We start from the raw sequence: 24,838 nt of genomic DNA on the forward strand, positions 1-24,838 counted from the left end.
TTACGCAAAATTATACGGGATGCATACCACATGATTTCCTTGTCTGACTTGAGAAGTCATTATAGAAACATGGAATGAGCAGGTTGAGCGTACATTGTGCAATAACGACACCTGCGGGGGGCATTAATTGAAACCACATTCCCTTGCAGCTGAGCGGCTTCGGGGTGTAAGCGAGGCGAATTCATCCTGAGCCAGATGGTGCGCCATAATGGCACCCGTTAAAAAGCAAACAAACAAAAAAGCTATGAATAACTACATTCTTTCCAGTGCAAGCAGGTCATTGTTTTTCCCCCTTTTATCTGTGAGGCCTCTGCTATGAGAATTTGCATTTTATATGCATCTGGGCATTTCCAAATGTTCCCAACATTAAATAATGCATTGCGGAACTGCCAGTACAACATAAAAAATAGTTGACATGCAGGAAAAAAGAATCACAATTTTTTTTAGGCAAAATGGCTCAAACCTCACAAATTACTAGACTACAGCATGGGAGAATTCCCAGGAGGAATGTGACTCTGGTCCAGAGGTGATGAAGATGAGAGATGGTGGAATGCCGATTAAAAAAAAAAAAAAAAAAAAAAAAAAAAAAAAAAAAATGAGGACAGAATTGTAACAACAGCTGTCTTCTGTTACGGAACACAGAATGCTTCCCAGCGATGTGAATAAACAAGCACAGTCTGGTCCCCTTGGGGCCCGCGTTGAGCTTCCCTGCAATTGGCTGACTGCTGCGGCACCATCAGCGACGCGGTCGTGCACCAACGTGCTTCCAATTATCGGTGATGAAACAGGAAATAACTCGCATTGGACATTCCCGTCGCTGCTCTCTGTCTTCAACACTGGCCGGCACAGGAATTTGGTACCTGGGCCTTCAGGGGGGACCTTATCCACCTTCTTTTAATACCACCTATCACTTCGTAATTACTAAAAGAAAGCAGCAGTGTGACATAAAAACGCACATCACCATGCCATGCACATCTGGAGCAGTTTACAGTCATGATGTATCTAATCGTGAGTAAAATCGACACGCACGGTACTCAGCAGAGACGCTGATGATTACATGTATGAATGCGGGAAGATCACCAGAGATGCGTTGTCCTAGTTGTACCTGACCGTAAAAGGTTTTGCTTAGACACAACTTTTTATAGGACAGAAAAATGATGGCATAACCAAGGGCCTATGCTGTCTTTGAGAGGAACAACAAAAAAGGAGATTGACTGTTAAGGCCCCCTTTATCGCTGATATCGTGCAGGTGAGAGGCCAGCTTGAATAAATTCATTGAAATAGTTTTAGCCAGCTCGAAGCTTGTTTAAATATTTTACACAAACCTTAAAGCCGTTTCTCATTCTCATACTTTCAAAAATTGGGAGTGAATTATACAACCTTACTTTGAAAGCATAAAAAGAATAATTGTACTCACACAGTAAGACGAGCAGCGTGCTTGTTTCAAGCTCATGTTACTCGCAGTTGAAGTTTTAACTGTAAAGTAGAAGAGTATGTATTTGGAAGTGCACATTCAAACACCAAAATGTTCAACCAAACCAGATAATGTCTAAATCCCACGAAGCTTATTTCAAACATACAGTATAAAAAATTAGCAACCCCCCCAGAAAATACAAACAGAAATTCGCATTGAGGTGACTTTAATTATTACCCTTCCAACAACTCAACTTGTTCTTTGACACACTGAGAGCAGTAACGGGTAAGAAAATAATCCTCACAGGGATGTACTGTATTCTCTCGGATGACTATTACTGCCACTTAGTTGAGGAACTTCTTTGCCTCTTCTTACTCTTAAGTAGGTGCCTTCCAGTCAACGTGGCACTCAAAACGATGTTGCTTTAATGGTAAGGTAGCTTGGGTTCACTGTATAGTTTATATTGTGGGAGCCAGCACTACTTTTATGATGCCTATAGGCTGAATATATTGACATTGCAACAAAATCTAGCTTCTATATACACATCCTGGAAGCCATGAGAAACGCTACCAAATGAAGTGACATCATCCTTCCTTGTCCCACCAGATCAGCCCGAGGCCATTTCTATTCAGCCTCAGTCAGTCGTGGAGAAGGACGACATCACCTTGAGCTGCCGGGCTTCGCGTTATCTCTACACGGACCTGCAATGGCTGGATTCCCGGAATCGAACCGTCACCTCAAACGTGTCCCGTCTCCAGCTTGACCGCTACTCAATTGCCATCTTGCTCCATTTGCAAAACGTTAGCAAAAACAGCACTGCCGGTTATAAATGTCAAGGTTCGAAGCTGCAAAATAAGATTGAAGTCAAGTTGGCAGCTTTGAATGTGATCGGTACGTACTTCAATAATAATTATTATTTTTATACTAATTAGTCTTAGCATCCAAGTGTCAACTCATGCAGATTATTTATTTCTATTTGTAATATGTAGATCTTCTACTTGTGCCTCCTATTCATTACACTAGTGATACATTACCGTTAGATATGGACAATTCAGCGTACTAATGAGTACTGGTAAGCTGTTGAAAAAAATGCTCAATGTCTCGTCAAAGTATTGTACAGCACGACTGTAATTTAAAGTGGTTTTTTTTGTCGTATTCAGTGAGAAAGCAGCCCTGGCTGAGTCAAAATCTCACCGATCGGGACGTGAACAGCAGCAGCACACTGATGTTGGCCTGCCTGGCTCAGGGGGTTCCTCACCCCAACATTACATGGTATAAAAACAGTGTCCAGCTAAAAGAAGGCCCAGGTAAATGAAATAATTTTCTATTGTAATTGTTTCAATTTAAAAAAAAAAAGTCATTAATATAACAGCTGATGTGACAGTTGCTTTACCGGTATGATTGAGCCCTATGAATTCTGCCTAGAAACAAGTGACCATTTTTGATAACCAGCCAGTCAAACTTGAAAATTAAGTAAGGCGTATGAATTCATGCAACATAAAGCTGGCATTTTAACCACTACACAGGACATCACCACTGTGTTTTCTAGTTGGGGGCCACACATTTTCACAACCCCAAGCACCTGATGAATAATCATACTCTGCATTTTTCCCCCCAATCAGCACATATGCGAAAACTCACATTTCCTATCCGATTACAGGAATCACGCTGAGGAAGGACGGCTCACTGATCATCGAGAGGGTGAAGAAAGACGACGAGGGTCTCTACGAGTGCGTGGCCAGCAACAGCGAGGGTATCGTCAAGACTAGCGCTTTGGTCACCGTGCTCGGTAAGATTTCGTGCAGTGACCTTTTACTAATTTTAAGAGGCAATTATTTTTATATATCACCATTCATACTCAACAAATTAATTCACATGAACAATGATTTCCAAACAACATCAAAATCAAGACAAATCCCAATGTAAAAGTAGGATAAATTAAATCACAAAATTCGAGATTAAGATGGTAATTGTCTTTTTTTTGGTTTATTAAAAACTGTGGACATGAAAGGCTGGTTTAAATCTGGCCTTCATTTACAGTAGTAACATGCTAACACAGAGAAGTAGAAACATATTAGCTATGAATCGGGTTTTATCCTATCAAAATATGTCCCCAATGCTTTGCTACTATGGTGAACATAAATAGATAAATAAAGCAATGGAATAATACCTGTTTATGTTTTTTTTTTCAGATTAGACAGAACATTTTAGGCTGGCAAGAGACAATACAATATTAAGCATTAGAATTGAGCCAAAAGTAAAAATATACATATACACCTCTTGACTAATCAATCATTATTATTATTTAAACTATGTGGTCATATTTGTACTTGGTCTACTGGGTATGTACTATGACTGTGAGAAATCTCTCAGGTTTCTGATCAAGGCTGTGACTGAGGGTTGTTACAACCAGGACGCGACCTGTGGAAATTGTTTAGATGTCCACTAATGACGGCATGGAGAATTGGACAGCTGCAAGGACACTTGATTGTTTATTTGGGAAGAAGAATGAGAAGAAGTCGGCCTTCAACTAGTTTCACAAATATCCACATGATGTTTACAGTATCTGATGTGAAGCTTCAATTGCCAAGTGTCATGCGTTTGAAGCTTTTGTTTGACTGTTTGTTAAACACACAATCACACTGATGAGTTCAGCTACTGGCAAGAGTGTGTGAGCTCCATTTTTCATATTGCAGGAGAGTGATTTTAAAAGTCATAGCTCAAATAAAGTCCGGGAGTGTAACATCCTAGTGATTTATAAGATAATGATTACACCGTCTGGATCTGGGTTTAATAGAAAGTGTGGTTTTACTCAGATTAAGTATCATTCAATCGATTTCGACTTTGATGAGTATTAATGACATTTTTTGTAACACTGGAGTCAGTTATCGTCTTCACTTTCATAAATTGGATCACGTTCAATATCAGTGACTTTGACTGAAAGAAAAGAAATAAACAGGGTTGTTGGAAAATAAAAAGTTGAGTGCAAAAGTGGCCACACCAAGCAGTCAAATTGATCAATAACCCATGAAAGCTGATCAATACTATCATCTGGCATCCAACTTTTTTGGCATGTTGGCCCACTGTTGCACAGAGATGAGTCATCATCAACCTTTTCTAAAATGACAATGACCATTCAAGTTGTCAGTGGCTGAGTTGCTGTTTCTCTCTCTCTACAGGGGAAGAAGGGAAGCCAAACGTGGAGGTTATTATTCTGGTGTGTACTGGAGCCGCCGCCACCTTCCTGTGGCTCATGCTCATCCTCTTCATCCGCAAGCTGAGGAAAGTAAGTCGCTGCAGAGAATTTTTGCTGGAAAGAACATTTTGTGCAATTTCCATTTGGTTGTGTGCTTTTTCTCGTGGTGGTTTTCTGGGCTCTCCAAGTCCCGTACGCAATAATGACTTCTATTCAAATATGGAAGCATTATCGTTCAGTCGGCCGCATTCTAAATGACTCATCAATTTTCTCCAAAAATATGTGGAGGTTTTTTTTGCATATTTTGGTGCTGAACTGTGAATATTCAAGTGTTGACTTGAGTTTATGATTTCATTGAAGAAATACTTTCACCACAAGGCCGCAGTAAGGAAAGCTAGTACATTTTTGCAAGTTTAGAGGACAAACTAGAAGGAAAAACCTCAATAATGTTAACATTTTGAGGGACTTGATTTTGTGGAAAGATGGACAAAATGACTTAATGTTGCTTTCATGTCCAACAGTTTTGTGCCATCTTGCAAATTGTAACTTGGATGGGATTTATTTTTATAGGAGAGCCCTTTACACCGGGGGAGCAAAGCATGGTCTATGTTTTCTTTTGCTTTTTTTGTGGTTTGCTTCAAACATTCTTGTTTGGTTAGGATCATGGATCTTTCATATGTGGACTGAGAAATGTATTAGAAAACTTTCAAATATTAAGAGCATGTAGGCACATATTTTGTCCATTTCTTTTTTGACATTTTATTTGGGAGGTGCGTGGTCCTATATAGCCAGACTGGGTAGGTTTGATGAAAAATTGTACCCCCGAGCATTTAAGTTGCCCATCCCTGGTCTAAATGCTCCACAAAATAAATTGGCTGCAATTGTGACCATGCTTTCCGACCAGAACTGAACATGATTGTGCATCCTTCCCCACCCAGCAACAGCCAGCGCACTACAAAATGGGGCCGTCCATTATCATTGACCCCGATGAGTGTCCTCTGGACGAGCAGAATGATCTCCTCCAGTACGACAGCAGCAAATGGGAGTTTCCCCGCGATCGCCTCAGATTAGGTGGGCACTGTGCAAACAAACGCGGGTAGACTTTGGACCATTTTGTTGTTGAAGTCATCAAAAATGAACAGCTAACCCCTTCTCTCTTTGTCAGGCAAAACTCTGGGCCACGGCGCATTTGGAAAAGTCGTGGAGGCCTCTGCCTTTGGAATTGACAAACTCTCCACCTGCAAGACTGTTGCCGTCAAGATGCTGAAAGGTTCGGACATTTTCATTCATTTATCTTAATATGAGGTCACGCGTGGGGAAATAAAACTGTCCGCAGGAATTCTGACTCATAAAACACATAAGCCCCCGATGGCTCCTCAGGTTCAATTTAGGGGTAACACAGACATGAACTGGCTTGCGTTATCCTCTCACGGTGAACGATTCTAGGAAGCGGATGTTCAAATCCATCATTTGCGATGGATTTTGTCGGCCGCACCTGACAGTCACGCAATTTTCAGGACAAAGCCAAATGGAGGTTACGAATACAAGCAAACATGTCCATCCATGACGATATATAAGGCAAAGGTTCTCACATTGGCATCAGCCGAGTATAGTTTGGGGGTCCGAAAAACTGATTACAAATCCATTTTTATGCCAAAATAATAAAAAAAACGTGCATGTTTGGGTCTAGACTGACAGCAAGTAAATACGAATTGAACCAATGACTCCTTATTACATCAGTTTAATAATTATTTCTTATTTCTTATATTTTTCATTCAAAATTAATTGTAGCATTTTCTTTAGATTAAGGGTATTTGGGATGAAGCCCAACCACAAACCAAAAGAAATTTAAAAAACGATTCCATTCTCTATATGATTGCCACACATCTTGTTGAAATTTGACATAATACAAGGGAGAGTTGTCTGTTATTAGTCTATAAAATAATGTCCAATTTATACGCACCATTTGGAAACTATCCACTACATTAATCCTCATTATTGTATGAGGAGCACATCATGCATCAGCGCAGATAAGAAAAATGAATAAGTGGGAACGCGTGTCAAATGTAACGGCTGTTGTCAAATGAATCACGATGCCAAATAAGGGTGGTTCGCGCGGGCTTTTTATTTGACTCCTAGGTCAACTTTAATGAAAACCAGGCAGATTGATTTGATTTCATGTACGAGCGGAGACTTTGCGGCTCGTAAATTTCGGCAAGCGCCAAGCAACATAAAAACTCCACAAAGTCAAAATCCTCACTAAATCAAACTTATCCACTTTTTCACATGATGTTTAATGAACGTACATTATTAAATTCCAAACTTAGCCGGTGTTCCGTCAACGATAACATCTTGTGTTTTGAATCAGCTGTCCTATTTGCCCATGATGACTTCACTACTATACATCCGGAACATCCCGAAAGACATTTGAGTAGTTATCCTTCGTATCCAGCGGCTTAAAGTCCATGGATACAGATAGTGCGCTTTTTCTCCTTACTCGTAAGATGCATCACTACACTTGTAGAACAAGTGACGAATAAATCACTTTATTCCCAGTGCTGGATGCAACTTTTGGCTTACAAGTACAAAATTCAATCAGAGTAGTAAATGCCCATCTGCTCTTTTCATAACAGATCTGACTGATTCACAATTTCTTTTTCTCTGAACATGCATCTAATAACAGAACCATGAAGTCATTTCTATCTGGTCCAAATTACGACAGGAAAGCATGCACAACAGAACGCAAATATTATTAGATTGAGCACAAGCAATCAAATTGTTTAGCGATACACTCACCCTGCTGGGCGTACCTTTCCCCACAGGCGGCGCCACGTTCAATGAGCGCAAAGCCCTCATGTCGGAGCTCAAGATCCTGATTCACATCGGCCATCACCTCAACGTAGTCAACCTGCTGGGCGCTTGCACCAAGCCTGGAGGTGAGCTTTAGTTTACACTCGCATACACCATGGTGGCCACTTTAAAACAACCAAATTTATGATATCCTCTCAAAAATACTCACAGCCATTCATGTCTGAACCACTAGCAAAGCAATAATAATAATAATAATAATCATAATACATTTCATTTCAAATATCCTGTGACTGTAAAGTGTACTTGAGAGTTTTGAAAGGCGCTTACAAACTAAATGTATTTTTATTATCATTATTATTATTATTATGAGCGCCTTTCAAAACTCTGAAGGTCACTTTACAGTCACAGGATGAGTTTTTCTGTGGGTGAGTAGCGGCAGCCACACACGCCAGCGTTCACTCAACCCGCAAGTAACTCAAATAGACGGAAAGCTAGCAAGCTAGCTAACAGATAGCCAGCTATCTATCCAGCCAGCCAGCTAAATAGCCATAGAGCAAGCTAGCTAGATAGCCAGCCAGCCAGCTAGACAGCTAATAGATAGCAAATAGCTAGATAGCTAGGTAGCAAGCTAATATAATCTAATCGAATTTTAATGTAAGTGGTACCTCTGTGGAATAACTGTGAAACAATGTGCAAAGTATCAAGCAGACAGTGAAGCAAAGTGAGTGCAGCCCCTAGGAAAAAAGCATAATAGGGGCCCAGTTCGCCAGTTCGAAAGGTTCCAGCTCCTCATGGCAATTAGCGATAGTGAAATGGAACATGAAACAAACCATTATACCAACATCTTTAAACAGTCAGATAGCTCCTTGCTAACATATAATGGGAAAGCCTATTGCCAGGCTATGGAAAATTAGCATACATATTAGATGGCTGGTTCATGATACATCTTGTCCAAACAGGGCCTTTGATGATGATTGTGGAGTACTGCAAATACGGCAATTTATCCAACTACCTAAGAGGCAAGCGAGATGACTTTGTTGTTTACAAGGTGAGTTTGTCGATTTGTTCATTGAGACTTTTTTTAGAGCTTAGACAGCCTCGTCCCATTTAGCACGGTCTGCCTTTTGCGTTCAGGGCCAGGACGGCAAGGTGATGTCGGGTACGGCGTGCGAATTGAGCGAATTGATGAAACGTCGCCTGGAGAGCGTGGCTAGCACGGGAAGCTCGGCCAGCTCCGGTTTCATCGAAGATAAGAGCTACTGCGACTCAGAGGAAGAAGAAGAAGGTAAAAGCTCCACATTCCATGCGGCCTATTCAGCGGTCCGCTCTTCTATTTGCTCCTCCCATGTAGCCACCTTCCTGCTGCTACTTAATACTGTGCAAAGGAGCACTGAGCTCCCAATTCCTTCCTGCTGTCTGTGCGGTTTGGGGTCTCAATTTGATTATCTTTTGGCTCGCCCTGCCATCACGTTGCCATGTCTCACTCTATGCCTCTCGTCTCTTAACCAATTGTGAAAGGAGTGGATGCCGAGGGTTCATGCGTACAGAAGAAAGAAGACAATTTTGGTTAGACTTCAAGTTTGTCCCCACAGGATAGCAGAGGTCTGGACCTCCATAATGTCTGTGTTTTTCTACCTTCTGAGTGGTTGATCAGAACAAAACCCATTATTGCTAACTTTAGCTCGCAAAATACGTCCGTAGCAATTCTGTTTGTCCCTTTTGTGTAGCCCCTCTGACCTCAAACGCCACTTTCCTCCCACACTGCTGTTGCGCCCCTCCCAACAAGGCACAAACACCCCCCTTCCCTCACCCAGATTGTTTTGCAGTCTCCGTCCGATGGGAAGTTTCCTCCTCCTGTTCGGAGGTACAATCAATCCAGCAGGCGGCAACCGTCACCCCACTGGGTCTGCAGGCGGCTTTGTTTCCTGCGCGGACCCTCTCTTTTTCTCTCTCGGAGGTGTTATTTTGGTTTGATTAGTTGTTTACTCAGATGGGGCTTCTTTTGAGTGCCTCTCTGGACTGCCGACCTGCACCCTCCAACTACAAGTGCACATTTCATTTGACCCATTGTGATTTATTTTTCCTTCTTATGAGTGATGTCTTTCACGAGACATACATTGACCTAAAAGTCCCACACACCCCCAACATTTGATACACTTGACTGTGTGTATGTGGCTCATGGTCACTATTCAACTTTCCGGAACAGTAATGCCAATCTGGGCATCTTAGAAAATTCAATGCATCTTTGCTTACTGTTTGACTTCAACATGATATATGGTGCATCGGGAGAATGAGGATGTTTTTGCAAGGCAGTTGGTTCAGGCAGTGCTATTTGTGGGTGCCTATATCTATCTATGTAGATATTGATATGCAGCTCCTTAAACCACCTGCGCTACAACTTAGACCTGCTTTTACTAGTCTAAAGTCAAGTGAACTATGAGCTGATGTGTGTGCACATAGCCCCTAATGTCTCCAAGACTTTCTCGTTGAATGAAAAATAGCTTTTCACTGAATGTCTTTTGCTCTCCGGTAACTTGTTTTGCAGAATCGGAGGATTTATACAAGCGGGTTTTGACTTTGGAAGACTTGATTTGCTACAGCTTCCAAGTCTCAAAGGGCATGGAGTTTTTGGCCTCTCGCAAGGTATTCAAAAACGCTTTTATGTCATGTGTTGCGCGATGGCTTATAACTTCATTACTTCAAATGAAAAATTATTGTTCCGTTTTTATGCGAAGGTCAGGTGGTTTTGATCTACATGTTTGATTGATTAAAATGAACCTTAAAAATCTTTCCTTCTTTGCATTTTCAACACCTGTTTATTGTAGTCCGGCAGTCATTCATTCTTCCAAGTTGAGTGGCTGGGACTGATTTAGAAATGCAGCCATTGTTGTAAATAATCTCTTAAAGACCATTTTAGCCTGGATATGGAAGACATCATGTCCTTTTGTACAATCACTGACGCCTTAACCATGTGTTGCTTTTCATGCTGATCTGAATAACAGCAGGCAGCGCACTGCTGTCAAGCTGCCTCCAATCACAACTCGCTTTCTTTTTGCATGCCGCTTAGTGCATCCATCGGGATTTGGCTGCTCGAAATATCCTTCTCTCAGAGAATAACGTGGTGAAGATTTGCGACTTTGGGCTGGCCAGAGATATCTACAAGGACCCCGACTATGTGCGCAAAGGAGATGTGAGTCTGAGGCATGACTTTTTCCGATCACCACTGTCACTCCACAATATTTTTTTTTAAATTCTATTCTACATAAATGCGTGATAATAACCACAGTGAATAATTTTGAATCTTATTTTTTCCATGATTCCAGGCTCGGCTGCCACTCAAGTGGATGGCTCCCGAGGCCATTTTTGACAAGATCTACACTACTCAGAGCGATGTGTGGTCATTCGGTGTTCTCATGTGGGAGATCTTCTCATTGGGTAGGTACCTTGACCACATTAAATCGCTTTTAATTCTAGAAAATCTTTTTGGATTGTATTCAAAATTTCTGGGGTTGACGAAGACATTTCATCAAAATTATATGCACAGATATACTAATATACTATGCACAAATAGACAAAAAAATAATGTTTCACAAGTAGTTAAATTTCAAAAATCCTGAACTCAGCTCCACACTGAATTATACCCCCCAGCAAAAAAAATAATAATAATAATAATAATAATAATAAATAATAATAATAAACACAGACACCTGATGATAAACATTTCAACATTTACAGATCACTATGGATGTGTTTTGACAGTAGAAGTTGATTGTATCATGTTTTGCTCTGACCACTGTCCATTTATGAATTAAATATGATAACATCTCCACGAATGTCCGCTGAGCGAGTATTTGTCTGAACATAAATCAAAACCACCAAAATCTTGTTACGCCCCCTGAGCCACAACTTAGACCTATTGTGACCTCGTCTAAGTCTTGTCTACTTTCTGTCACAAAATGCACTTAGTTCTGAAAGTGGCATGTGGTCTGCCAAATTCCCCAAACACAGTAAACAGGACATCCAACAAGTTATTTGATTGGACCAAGAAATCGAACATTCATCATCTGGAAGCAAGGCAGTGAAGAGAAATGCTACAAAATAAAGACAATAGACTAAACTGATGAGCAGCATTTCATGGACCAAATATTTTCGAGGTTTGAAATGTAGGTTGGTGTTTCTGATTGTGGCCACCACACTCAGTGTAACCTTGCCAAATGGTGTTGCCGGGCAGCAGTCTCACAATGGAAAGGCAAGGTTGTGTAACCCCCCCCCCCATTGTTGAACCACGACAAGGGCATTGTGTAACGCTTTTGTGGCTGGAGTGATTATTGCTGTAGGTGGACTCGCGATGAAACATTTCGCATCGAAAACGTTTCACCTATTGTCTTCAAAAATGTAAAGCTGACGTCACTTTGACCGATTTGTCTTTTCCCCCCTTACTTGACCAGAAACATAGACACATCTGGCGAGTGTTATTCTCACAAAAAAATCTTGAAATCAATACAAAATGTCATGGGCCCACTTATGCGGCGATTGGGTGTGTACAGATATTCAAAAGGATGGAGAGTTTATTTCAAGCACTCAGAAAACAATAGCGACTACTGTGGCAGCATGTGAAAAAAGTAGGGCAGGTTTTAGTTCTGATTTGGGGTGCAATCATATGCAGAAAAATAATTTACGACTAAATCTCAGTGTGAGTTCATGTCTAGATAAGTACATGTTTAGGTGACTGCCGCATTTTTGAATGGCAGTCCATTTTTTTATGCATATTTCATCTTGTGTCGGCATTACTGAGATCCAAACTGCGACAGGTGCTCACGAATTGTAGAAATGGAGACAATGACTATGATGGCTTTGATTGTCAACAATAAATTATCCATTGTTTCATAGGACTGACCTGGAAATGTTCCAAAAACCGAAATGTGACTGAAAATTTTCCCGCCTCTTTCACGTGTAGCTGAACTTGAACATTTTAGTTCCAGCCTGAACGTTTTTGAAGCAGATAAAACTGGCCCATGGTGCTTTTGATTGATGAAGCTCCAAAGTCAAACTCAGGAGTGAGCTTGATGTATTTTACATTTACTGACCCACTGTAACTACTAGAAAATGTTTTAGTGCCAAAAAGTGAGGGGCGCAGGACCATAACTTCACTTTATTGCCACATCAAATCTTATTAGCAGAATTCTGGCTCTGTTTTCACCATCCATCATCTTGTCACTCGGAAAACACAGAACGCAACATTCATTACGTGTCATACGAGTGCTCTGAACTGTCCATGTAGTTGTATTATTCTCATTGTCCACACTCGGACTATGACTGCCTGACTCGTTTTTACGCTTTGGGACACGACATTTCTGCAAACCCATAATATGACTGCAGGTTACCAGCTAAGCAAAATTTGCACCAGTTACCAACCACGTAGTACAGTAAAGTCTCGTTATATCGATATTCAAGGGAGTCCGAAAAAATATCGATATAACCGGGACTATCGATATATCCGATCCTGCGCCGAACTGCATTAAACAAACGCCGCCAAAAGAGGGCAGCCAAGCGCCATATAAGAAACGGAGCTGGCCATTAGGCCATTAGCTGGCCACACACTGGCTTTTTTTTTGGGTGAGAGATGTTCCCCCAATGTTGCCTCAAAATGACACATATAATTCTTTAATGATTGTAAACATGTATGCTTTAATCTTCAGAACTACAGTGTATTTGAAACATATTCATAACTGGATGTGTAACAAGAAAGCATATTATCTGAATCTGAAACCATTGTTTGGATTCACAAGCAATGCAAGACGTCTTGGCGTGAAGTCATTTTTATTTGCATTTGAATAAAAAGTGACATCGGCTGTCCTTTAACACACAGTATGGAATGTTAATAATTTTCAAAATCATCGCGCTTCAGCAGACAAAACAAGAAACATTGTTGCAAAAAACGATTGCATTCATATACAGTACAGTGGGCATGTACATAACACAACAGGGAAACTGCAACGCTTACATCTTACTGTATTATGTATACCATTTAAAAAAGTCATCAATCTTCTTCTGCTTCCCATTTTTACCTTTTAACACAAACACTTCAATCTCGTCTGCTACACACGAGCTAGCGTCTGAAAATGAAAATGGCTCTGCTACACGGGTGCTGGGCACGTAACCAAGTCACCTGACCAAGTCGACCAATGGCGCGACTGATGGCGTGACACGTAACCAAGACACGTGACCAAGTTGACCAATGGCGCGACCGATGGCGTGTCACGTGACAAAGTCACACGGCCAAGTCGACCAATAGCGCGACCGATGGCGGCTCATGTGACCAAGTCGACCAATGGCGCGACCGATGGCGGCTCACGTAACAAGACACGTGACCAAGTTGACCAATGGCGCGACGGATATATCGATATAAACAACAAAAATGGCCGGCGGGGGATAAAAAGGAGCACCGTAATAACCGGATTATCGTAATAACCGGGTATCGTACTAAACGGTACTAATTATACATAAAAAGACTAGAAATGTGCAAGGGAAATGAAAATAGTATCGTAATAAGCGGTATTATCGATATAATGAGACTTTACTGTACTAATTCTCCTTTGAAGCACAAGTTAGCTCATAGGTGTCAAATTCAAGGCCCGAGGGCCAAATCTGGCCCACCATATCATTTTATTCGGCCCCCGAAAGCAAATCAAACTAGCACAATTCTATGATGCTTGCTTAAGTCTGAACCAAAATTTTGAATTGTCCTATGTAAACCACAATAACAGCTATTATTTTTTTACTGCAAATTTAAAAAAAATGTTATTAATTTGTTGTGCACTCTAGATGTAATATGTTTAGGGGATAAAACATTCTAATGGCTTTTCCAAATTCATAACGGCCTCCCAGAGGAAACTGTAACCACAATGTGGCACACGGCAAAAACAAATGAGTTTGACACCCTTGAGTTAACTGGTACAATTTTTTTCAGGTCAATAGTAATATACATGTAGCAAATTGGTGCACTAGTGACATGTAGCCAGTCCACAAGTGGCCTGGTTATTAACACAGTTGTAATTTTTTTTTAAAGTGTACGACAGCAGTGATTCATTAAAATAATTTTTTCGGTGAATAACAAAATAATATATATTTGTTGTATGCACTTAACATTTGTACAATGATTATCTTGCTAATAATAATTACATTTAAAATACTGTTGCTAAACTTGACACATCCATTGGATTGGATTGGATTGGATTGACCTTTATTAGTCTCGCAGTGGAGAAATTAACATTTCACAGCAGCAAAGTTATGAAAGGAAGAGGAAAGGAAATAAAGAAGTAGGAAAACAAAATACAGGAGCTGCTGGAAAGGCGGCCACTCTTGTGGCGCCATCTTGAAGTCAAAAGAAAAAAAAACTCAGTAACTAAATAACATTGAAAGGAGCTGTAAATTCAAGACTATTGTCCAAGACTGTTGCCCAAAATGTGTCCTGTTAAACCACTGACCAATCTGAATTCTTGTAATTGGGCTGCTGATTTTGACGCTTAAAGGACAACCGACGCCTCCGTACAAGTCGGGTCCATAATTTGTAAAATCACTTCAAATGACTTAAAAATATTACTATTTTGCAAGTTTACTGAGCGAGTTGCTTGTTCTGTAGCCACAAAGGGACATATGTCTTCTTGTGCCGGTCCCAAGCCCGGATAAATACAGAGGGTTGTGTCAGGAAGGGCATCCGACGTAAAAGCTTGGCCAAAACAAACATGCGGCTCAAACCTCTCAAGATGGAGGTCACTGATTTGCTGTGGCGACCCCTTGAAGGGAAAAGCCGAAAGGAAAAGAAGAAGAAGTACGACAGCAGTGACAATTCTGTCAAACTATGAGATGGACGAAATGTCTTTTCATTTTGCACTCACTTTGCTGCTGTGAATTGTAAGTTTCGAGACTAATAAAGGCAAATCCAATCCAATCCAATTTCATCTCACTTTGTAACAAGTGTGTTCCCTTCACTTCATTTAGGTGCGTCGCCGTACCCTGGTGTTCAAATCGACGAGGAGTTTTGCTGCAGGCTGAAAGAAGGTACCAGGATGAGAGCCCCCGAATACTCTTCTTCTGAAATGTGAGTGTTGGGCTCAGTCTCACCGAACCACGAGGTTTACGGATGAAATAGGGGACACACAAGTGCACGGATTTCAATGCCTTAACTGCTCTGTTTTGGTGTACTTGAGATGACCAACACAGCATTTAACATTTTTGAAATGTCTTTTGGTGTTTGTTTACAGAACAACATTTCAGATTTGCAAAATATTTATTTATTTATTTTTAACTCACAGACAATTTACGTCTCTGAAAATTTAATTTCAAACATCAAATTCAGGCAGCTCATCGGTACTTTTTCAAAAGCTCAATGCAAACAAGTAAATGGCTCTCGGTTGTTGTCCCAGAGGAAATAAAGTTTTCCAAAATTTCAAAAATCACAGAGATGTGAAACTTCAGCTCATCTTTGTTTTCATTCCAAACAAAACCAAAAGGCACAGAGAGGTGCCGGGGTCAGCAACATATTTTATCACAGAAAATTTCAATAAACAGTTCCCTGAAGTTTACTTTTTTTCAGATCTCTTATTAGCTTTCCGATTATTATTTTTATTCTTATTCTTATTTTTTTCATCAGATGCCCTAAAAACATCCTTAGGGACTATTTGAGGAAAATATTTCTAGATTGCAGTTTAAACTTGCCAGGTTGACCATAATTGTCTGTTTTGTGGCTTTTCACCAGTTACGCATGTTTCGCAAAAAAATGGAGGTTCACTTTATTGTCCTCCTCTGTAATAAGCCACTCCATACCACACTAATTCATCAATTTAGCAGAGCTCAGATGGGGGAGATTCGTAAAACTCCCCGTTGCGAGAGTTTGGGAGCTCAAGCTGGCAAAACGTCCCCAAACACACACGGCCGAATTAACCCAGAGGACTGGAACGTCATTCATCAAGCTATCAGCAAGTTTCATCTTCCTGTCCGAGACAGGTCTCGCATAGATCAAGAGAGAGAGGAACTCTGGGCACCAGGCCGCCCGCATCCGCACATCGGCTTTTGATTTTCTGCATCGTTTTCAATCCAAGTCCCGGTCCCGCAAAGCCGATGAGATTCACTTTGGGAGTCTAGCTTGGCGTGAGGTGGCCAAAAACGTGTTGAAGCTTTGATACCAGATAGCCATTAAACAGAAGTTGAAGCAATCTGTTTGGAAAATGTGATGGCTCGACTACGCGGCCCCTCAAATGAAGCGGAAAATGAAACCCTTTTTTATTCCGTTGTCTTATACAAGTGCACTCTTTTTGTCCTCACTATTAAGGCAATATTTGTATACTTGTTACTATTGAGACAAAACAGGGCCCCTCATACATCTGCATGCTACTCACAAGACTCATAGGAACCTCATAAAATGTGGGTATTTTTGTGTTACTATTGGCACGGAATGCAACCAGTGCGTGACACATACCTGCTAGTTAAATTAGAAGGTTTGATTGGGCACTGGTAGGCTAAAACGAGACATGATTTGTGTGTTGGGGGATTTGCCCGATTTGCACAACTAGTCATGTACTGTTTCCTCACAGGTATGACAATTCAGCACACTATAGTAGAACAAAGGTTGCACAATAGGAATAACTGTGCCCCACTCCCCAAAAAACAACAAACAAACAAAAATATATATATATTACATGTAAACATTTTTAGAAATTGCACAACCACATATTAACTCATTCACTGTCAGACGTGCAAAAATGTGTCAACTCCAGTGCCAGGGTTTTTGTCATTGTCACTCAAATTTCAGGACCCACAGAATATTGAGTTTCACGACTACATGAACATTCAATACAGTGTACGAAACATTTGACTCTCTTCTTTCATAAGAAGAAAAGAAAAAATGCGTCTGGAGTTATATGAGCTTAGAATGAGGGCGGCTGTGCAAAATACAATGCAATACATACATAATTCATTTACAGTATGTAGCGCTTTAACAACAGCTGAAGCTGGAACAAAGCGCTAACATAGAAAAAAGAGAAATGATGCCCCCTTGTGGAAGGGAAAAACATTGCCATTGCCAGCACTTTATAGGCACCTAAACAAGAAAAAACTAAACCCGAACAAATTCGGGCGGGAATGGTGGTCTACGTCATATTGTCAATTCCTGTCTAAATGGCAGTGAATGAATTGGATTGGATTTGCCTTTATTAGTCTCGCAGTGGAGAAATTTACATTTCACAGCAGCAAAGTGATGAAAGGAATGAAAGCTGGTATTCAAACGGGTGAGAAGTTTCTTTTTTCAATACAATAGTGAGAGTAGATGTGTGATGGCCAAATGTAGATTGTGCACAATTTGCCAGTCTGTTCTTATTCTTCAAAACTGATCCGGGCTGGTTGATTTGCTAACTTTGTAAGATGATTGGGAAAAAAATGAGTTCCTCTCCCCCTTGCCAAAAAAACAAAAAAAAAGAAGGAAAAAAGATACATGTGAGCCAGTCAATACTCTTAAGTGGTGTCTTAGTCAAGCCATGATATGACTGATCCTTGCAGCTTGCTTCAGCGGCCTGGATGCACGCTGACGATCTGGCCAAATTTGAGCAAATCCCCTCTGTTCCAACAAAAATCAGCTAAAGCCTGATAATCAAATTTCTCTCCAAGATTATCTTGAGGTTTGCGCGGCATGAAGAGATGTTTTATTTTTAACTTGAGATCACCAATGGGCAAAGTTAAACATGTAAAGTGCTAAAAATGTCAACACACCAAGGCAACGATTAGCCAAAGTGAGCGAGGTTACGGCGCCGCAGCTCGATCCCGACACCAACTGCTTCATCCCTTTTTTTGCCGAATGCCGAATGCTATGCATCCTCTGCGCATGCGTGATGAGTAACTTTTTCAATGCAGCGGCGTAGTCTGATGAAAAAACAATAAATGGGAATCCAATCCACATGCCGCTTTGATTTTTTTTTTACCATTACATTCTGATCAGGAAATACATTGCACGATGGGTCAAAGATGGATAACTTCCCCCTTTTTACGGGATGTCACCGTGGCAAGGGCTCTCACCTGCTCAAGATGTGTAAAATCTCACTGATTAGCGGAGTGCGACGCAGGTGGTGAGGCGGAGGAAGGATCAATATGACAACATCTGGTTTTCAAATTCATTATTAAACCACGACATTGCTGCAAAAACACTAAACAGCCAAAATAGGCTATGTACTTTTTTTCAACCTCAATGGATGATGACACGACATACGCAGTCAGAACTCAAAGAACAAAATTAACGGTGATTAAAATCTGGAGTCTTTCAAGTCTTTTATAAAGCTCCCCCCAAAAACGGATACAACGGCAAAATGGAGGTCAGCCAGGATGCATAAACCAAGGATGAAACTTTTCATCTAAAGCTTTGCCGTTGAAAATAACATTTCTATGACTAACGGGTGGGCATCAAAGTCATTTGAAAATTGAAAAGAGGGCCAGACACTTTTTTTTGTAAACCTTTCATGAAACCTGTAACCTGATATGTATATAACATGATAAACCCTCCACTGTCATCACCACTAAGAGTTAAACATATGCGAGCACTTTGACCTCTTCTGGGTACTCGATTGCGATCACAAATGGGATCGCAGTTACTCCAAATTCCTGAATGAAAACATGAAACCTCACACAAGGACTTAGTGAGTGAGTCTTCCCACATGCCCCCCCCCCACGCTGACAGCTCGTGACGGAGCCGTCAAAAGTTATGCGCTTATCGCACCTGCGCCTCAAGACAATCCCATACGGCATTTAAGCAATTCAAAAACAACAAGAAGAGATTCCAAGTATTTGGACTCCGCAGTGCTGAATACAGCAGATTTTGCGCCTCTCTGACTAAACATGACCCGCAATTTGTGCACGTGAACATGCAAAATATTTTGGCACTGAGAGATTGTGTGTTACATTACCTCAAGCCTAATGTACTGTATATTCTTACAAAGCGTGTGTGCGTGTGTGTGCATGCGTGTGTATTGCAGATATCAGACCATGTCAGAGTGCTGGAAAGGGGAACCACAGGAGCGGCCCACCTTCACCGAGCTGGTTGAGCAGCTAGGAGACCTTCTTCAAGCCAGTGTCCAGCAGGTACCAATAAATAAATTATTATTAGTAGTAGTATTAATAATAATAATGGTATTGTTATGGTTCTTGTAATGATGATGATTATGATTGATTATTATTTTTAATATGATTATTATTATTATTATGATTATGGTTATTATTATTATTAACAACAACTAGCAGGTCTTTGCAAACTTTTGGTCATGAAAAAAAACAATACATTTCATTTACAGATAAGATAATGATGTAATTAAAATAATGTATGTAAATGAGCAATGTATCAAACAATTCTTGATTTTTATTTTCTGTACTTTTTTTGTATACATTTCAATTGTTAATCAAAATGTTGTTGTTTTTGTGACAATGACAATAAAATGACAATAAAAAAAAGTTGTATTTTTACCTTCATTTGCATTCCAAAAAAATCCCCAGTCAAAAGCGAGTTACAAAAGCAGCAGGAAGTGGGCGTGGCCTGCCCTTATCCTGCGGCTTTTGAGGAGAAGCGGGCTGGCGGGTGGGCGGTCGACTCACAGTAGCCGACGAGGGGAAATTGCACTCATCACATACAAACACTTGGCGCAGATGACGACGACACCATCAGAGTCGAAGGTTTCTTACGCTGCATTGAATGTTTATGTCGTCCTAAAACTCAATATGCCCGATTGGACACATTTTTGCACATGTCTGGCAGTGAATAAGTTAAACACAAAAGCTGAAGAATATCACATCAAAAGGTACTCATTAGTGGCACCATTGTTTTGGTGCGGGAAGTCCTTCCACAAGCGGCGACCCCTTTGATTTATTAACCTAGACACAGCTTTCTTTGGCTTCTCTCCAAAAGGCCTGCATGCGTTTTTATGTTTGATCCGTGGCGCGTCATAGGTGAATCTGCCCACCGAGCACCTCCTGGAAACGTTGTAACCTGATGGTTTCGTTTATGTGATCCATTTAGGGGGGGAAACACTACATACCCATCAACACTGCCCTGCTGGCCAAAGTTGGCGAACTCGACGGCGGAAAGATGATGGAAGAAACGCCCACCCGGCCCGTTTCGCAGCGAGACTCGGGTGGCACCTGGTAAGGATGTTGGGTGGGAAACACCCCAACAACAACAAGATTTTTTTATTTTATTTTAATATCGCTTAGTTTCAAGAAAATGAAAAAAAAAAATACGCCAAATACGTCATTATATCAAATCATTGTTAGATATAATTGAATGAAAGAAAATAAAATAATATGTGACCAATTGAATCTCTTGACCAGTTTGACTGGATGACAAGTAATTGACATGAATTGAATTAAAAGCACATTCTGGGCAATATAATTACATAATATGTTGACAAGTTTTGCTGTTTTTACTAAATCAGTAAAATCCCATACATTGGCCAACTTATTTAAAATCAATCCAATTTTCAATGAAGTCAAGTTCAAAATAAATCAGCAAATTATATTACTTGAACAATAGTTTAATCAAATCAAATGGAATGAAATGAAATCTAATGTCATTCAGGGCATTACGATTTCATGAAATTACATGGAGCCATTTTGCGGATTTATTCCGATTTCAGGTAATATTCACATATATCCGAAGTGTGTTTGATTAAAAGCACCGATGACAGAAAAACCCGGCGCTGAATTATTCAGATCATCTTTTAGCCGCTTGGCAGCTGCGATGGCGAGGATTCAACACATTCTTGTTCTAAGTCATAAAATTCCAGCACTTTTATTGCCACTTGGCTTGTCCAAATGCTCACACTGAGACGTTTTTTCTTGGAAATCTGGTAGGAACATCAAGATCAGACCGGCAAGCATCAAAACATTCGACCAAGTCACAGTGGATGGTGAAGCCAATCATGCTCATCAGGTCAGCAGGATAGATGGATGGATGGATGGGTTTGGGTGGATGGGTTAGTTGGATGGATGGGTTTAGGTGGATGGATGGGTGGAATCGATGGATGGATGGGTGGGTTTGGGTGGAGGGATGGATGGATGGGTTTGGGTGGATGGATGGGTGGAATCGATGGATGGATGGATGGGTGGGTTTGGGTGGAGGGATGGATGGGTTTGGGTGGATGGAATTAGGTAGATGGATGGTGGAATCGATGGATGGATGGGTGGGTTTGGGTGGATGGATGGAATCGATGGATGGATGGATGAGTTTGGGTGGGTGGATGGATGGATGGATGGATGGATGGTGTCTAGAAAGACACCATTCAGCATCCATCATGGGTGTCTTGGATGAATAGGTCGGTGTTGCAGTTTCTGGTTGGTATAATAGTTGTTGGGCCGATGGATGGTTGGGTGGAAATAGATCAAAAATTCCTTTTAAATAGCATAAGGAGTACTGATTGTGTGTGTGTGTGTGTGTGTGTGTGTGTGTGTGTGTGTGTGTGTGTGTGTGTGTGTGTGTGTGTGTGTGTGTGTGTGTGTGTGTGTGTGTGTGTGTGCGTGTGCGTGTATCCGTGTTGAGCAGGGGGTGCAGTGCGACAGTGGGATGGGCCTCTCGTCTGACAGCATGAATACTCTTAAGAAACTGGAGACGCTAGCCGGACGCCCTCTCAGCATCATGGCTCTGGCGTACGTATACACGCTCGCATGCACACAGACGGTAGCACAGGTAATGGAGGAGTAAAAGCAACAAGTAAAAAAATAGTATAACAGTCATTTAACCCGTGCATGTATTTTTCACATTTGTGAGGACAAAGGGTTCTCTTCTATGGCTCTCACACAGAATATACTTTGCAGTCTAATAATTTTAACAAATATGTTTTTGAAAAGCGCTTGTGTTCTTGACAAACAAAAAAAGTGATTTTTCAAGAAAAAAAATGTATTTTTGGGAGCTGTATCACATTGAGAAAAAGTCTGATGTTCTGGGATAATGGGTGGCTGTTGTATAGTTTCACAACAAAAAAAATCTCATACAATAATTTCATATTTGTGGATAAAACATCATGTTAAGTGTTTTGTGAGAAAAAAAATTCAGACTCGTTTTTAATCGTATAAAGAGCGTGTTTGTGGTTTTGCAGCATGAAGGCGATGAGCAGGAGCAAAGAGTCGGTCCTGAGCGAGGCCGACAAGGACAAATACCCGCCTAGCGTCCCTCCCCTGGATCTCAACCTGGACGACTCGGCTTTGGACGCTGACCTCGAGTGTCACAGCCCGCCGCCAGACTACAATTACGTGGTGCGCTACTCCACGCCGCCAGTTTAAGCTTTCACCAACGGCGAGCTTTTTTTCCCCTTCTGGCTGCTTGAGCGGCAAATGGAGAGAACATCGGCAAAACTGTGAACTGTGAAATGAGCGAACGGCCAAATGGCGCCGTCCGACCGACGCGCCGGACTGACTTTGTGGAGCTCGGGCGTTTTGCTCCAAGTGAAAAGTGGCTCAGGTATTTCAGTCAACTCCATATCAGGCTTTTCTACTGTGAAATGGCTCCACGAGGTCCAGCAAGCAACACGCAAGAGGAAAAGAAAATGACTCACGACTGAAGGGCACGATTTTGAAAGGAAATGTGAGAATTATGTTTTTTTTTCTTTTTCTACAATTCACAAGACACCGATGACAGATTTTTGCCACGCCCCTCCTTGTAATCTCAACACCATTTGAAAATAACCATCACTTTTTTTGCCACTAACAACATAGCCTTGAACACTTCACCTCACTTTAACATAGTTCCTTGAAGGTCTGACGCCATAAAAAACAACAAATGCAACACCAAACTGCAACTATACAAGGTTCAACTCTGCAAGGGTCGCCATATTTGTACACAAGTCAATAATAAGTCACCCCCAACAATGTTCTTGCAGTTTTGCTTCCCCTTCTGTTTTGAAGTCACTAAATGTCACCATTGGCCAGGAATTATATCCCCTCGCCCACTCTTCGACGGACTCCAAAGACACGACTACTTGTATGTAAACAACAAAAGTACATTTTCAACATTGTTTATCTTGCAGCTCTGCTAACCTATTTGAATTTTAAGCCAAAAGACTTTCACTATTGAATCACATCACTTCCCCAAAAGGTCAAAACGTCTCGTCTAAGATGTCCCAATGTCCAATTGCTCAGATTGTCTCATTAACTCACAAACGAGTGAAGGTCTTGCTCAATTGTGTTTTGTAACAGAGAAGCTGATGCAAAAACAGACGGATGGATGGGCAACCACAAAGACAAAGTCATAGGACCCCACTCCCACATCCGCCTACAAACACAACATATGTATTCATTTCAACTGTTAAACACTGTCATCTAAGAAGTTGCGCGCGTGGAGTGATGCAAAGCCGACTTGCACCATGCAGATATTTCATGCCGCTATGTTTCCAGACAGGATTCAGCAGGTTTTGTCCTCCCCTTCGTTTTTATGCTAACAAACGCTTGCGGGGCAGGCGTCAATTGACCGTGTTGAATTTTGGCCAATGCCCTTGCTAAGTGACATTTTCATGGAGAGATCAACGTCAGCCCTTACGGAAGACACTCCAAAAAAAGGGGGGAAATGAACAGTATGTAAGGGTTATATCAAAGAACCATGGGCCAAATATGAATTCATCACATTGCTTGTGTTTCACTGCCATGATTGAAAATGAGATACATCCGAAATTGATGAACTGTGGAATTTTTGTAATATGCACCGAAGAAAATCACGATGCACTGATACTTTATATAAAAATGTATTGTTTTTTTTCATATTCTAATTGTATGTATTGTTTTTATTTTACTCACAGTGTTGTGTCTCACAAGACACCCATTTAACTAATTCCTCCATTAGTTCTTTTCATTCAATGTATGTTGGAAAATTCCTGTTGACCAAAATGTTAGTGTCGATGCAGCTTATCTGGAATAGTATGTGTTTTTTTTTATGTAATAAGGCAGTTAAAAACCACTTAGTATGTCATTCACCTTTATTTTTGTAGTGAAACGTGTTTTATAATTAAGTACCACCAACACTGTTGCTGAACATATGAAGCAAATAAATAAAAATATATCTATATTTATACTTGAAAAGCTTTCTGGTGTTTTTTTGTGTTTTGCTGTTTGAATACCTAATTACATTTTCATTAGCAGAATTCACATCTTAAACGATATAATCGCACATTTGATTTTTAAAGATGGACATCTCATCGATGAAACAACCATTAATTTAAAAGTGTGCTCCAACTGCCATTCATCAAAAGATCTCATTTCTAAAATGAATATTGTAGCGCCATTCCCTAACTTGTTCGGGTTTTGGGTTTTCTTGCAGGGGTGCCAATAAAGCTCTGGTACGACCTCTGCCAATGTTTTTTCCGTTCCACGAGGGGGCAGCATTTGCCTTTTGTCCATGT

The 24,838-nt window shown here is 40.8% G+C and overlaps 1 protein-coding gene across 1 annotated transcript in view; it reads left to right on the top strand.

Annotated features, from left to right (window-relative positions):
- The window catches only part of kdrl (kinase insert domain receptor like), a 53,448-nt gene extending 28,937 nt beyond the window's left edge, over positions 1 to 24,511 (top strand). Inside the window, exons 13-30 of the mRNA XM_088989827.1 lie at positions 2,021 to 2,305; positions 2,575 to 2,721; positions 3,075 to 3,203; positions 4,594 to 4,700; positions 5,549 to 5,681; positions 5,776 to 5,880; positions 7,433 to 7,546; positions 8,381 to 8,469; positions 8,556 to 8,706; positions 9,967 to 10,064; positions 10,489 to 10,611; positions 10,745 to 10,856; positions 15,423 to 15,522; positions 19,439 to 19,544; positions 20,473 to 20,597; positions 21,306 to 21,384; positions 21,994 to 22,097; positions 22,547 to 24,511. Of these exons, the coding sequence (XP_088845953.1) occupies positions 2,021 to 2,305; positions 2,575 to 2,721; positions 3,075 to 3,203; positions 4,594 to 4,700; positions 5,549 to 5,681; positions 5,776 to 5,880; positions 7,433 to 7,546; positions 8,381 to 8,469; positions 8,556 to 8,706; positions 9,967 to 10,064; positions 10,489 to 10,611; positions 10,745 to 10,856; positions 15,423 to 15,522; positions 19,439 to 19,544; positions 20,473 to 20,597; positions 21,306 to 21,384; positions 21,994 to 22,097; positions 22,547 to 22,730 (2,291 nt within the window). The 3' untranslated portion in view covers positions 22,731 to 24,511. The remainder of the gene's footprint in view (positions 1 to 2,020; positions 2,306 to 2,574; positions 2,722 to 3,074; positions 3,204 to 4,593; positions 4,701 to 5,548; positions 5,682 to 5,775; positions 5,881 to 7,432; positions 7,547 to 8,380; positions 8,470 to 8,555; positions 8,707 to 9,966; positions 10,065 to 10,488; positions 10,612 to 10,744; positions 10,857 to 15,422; positions 15,523 to 19,438; positions 19,545 to 20,472; positions 20,598 to 21,305; positions 21,385 to 21,993; positions 22,098 to 22,546) is intronic.
- Positions 24,512 to 24,838: the final 327 nt, after the last annotated feature.

Source organism: Hippocampus bargibanti, linkage group LG02 (assembly GCF_051943395.1).
Source record: "Hippocampus bargibanti isolate YZ-2025 linkage group LG02, ASM5194339v1, whole genome shotgun sequence".
Classification (NCBI taxonomy): domain Eukaryota; kingdom Metazoa; phylum Chordata; class Actinopteri; order Syngnathiformes; family Syngnathidae; genus Hippocampus; species Hippocampus bargibanti.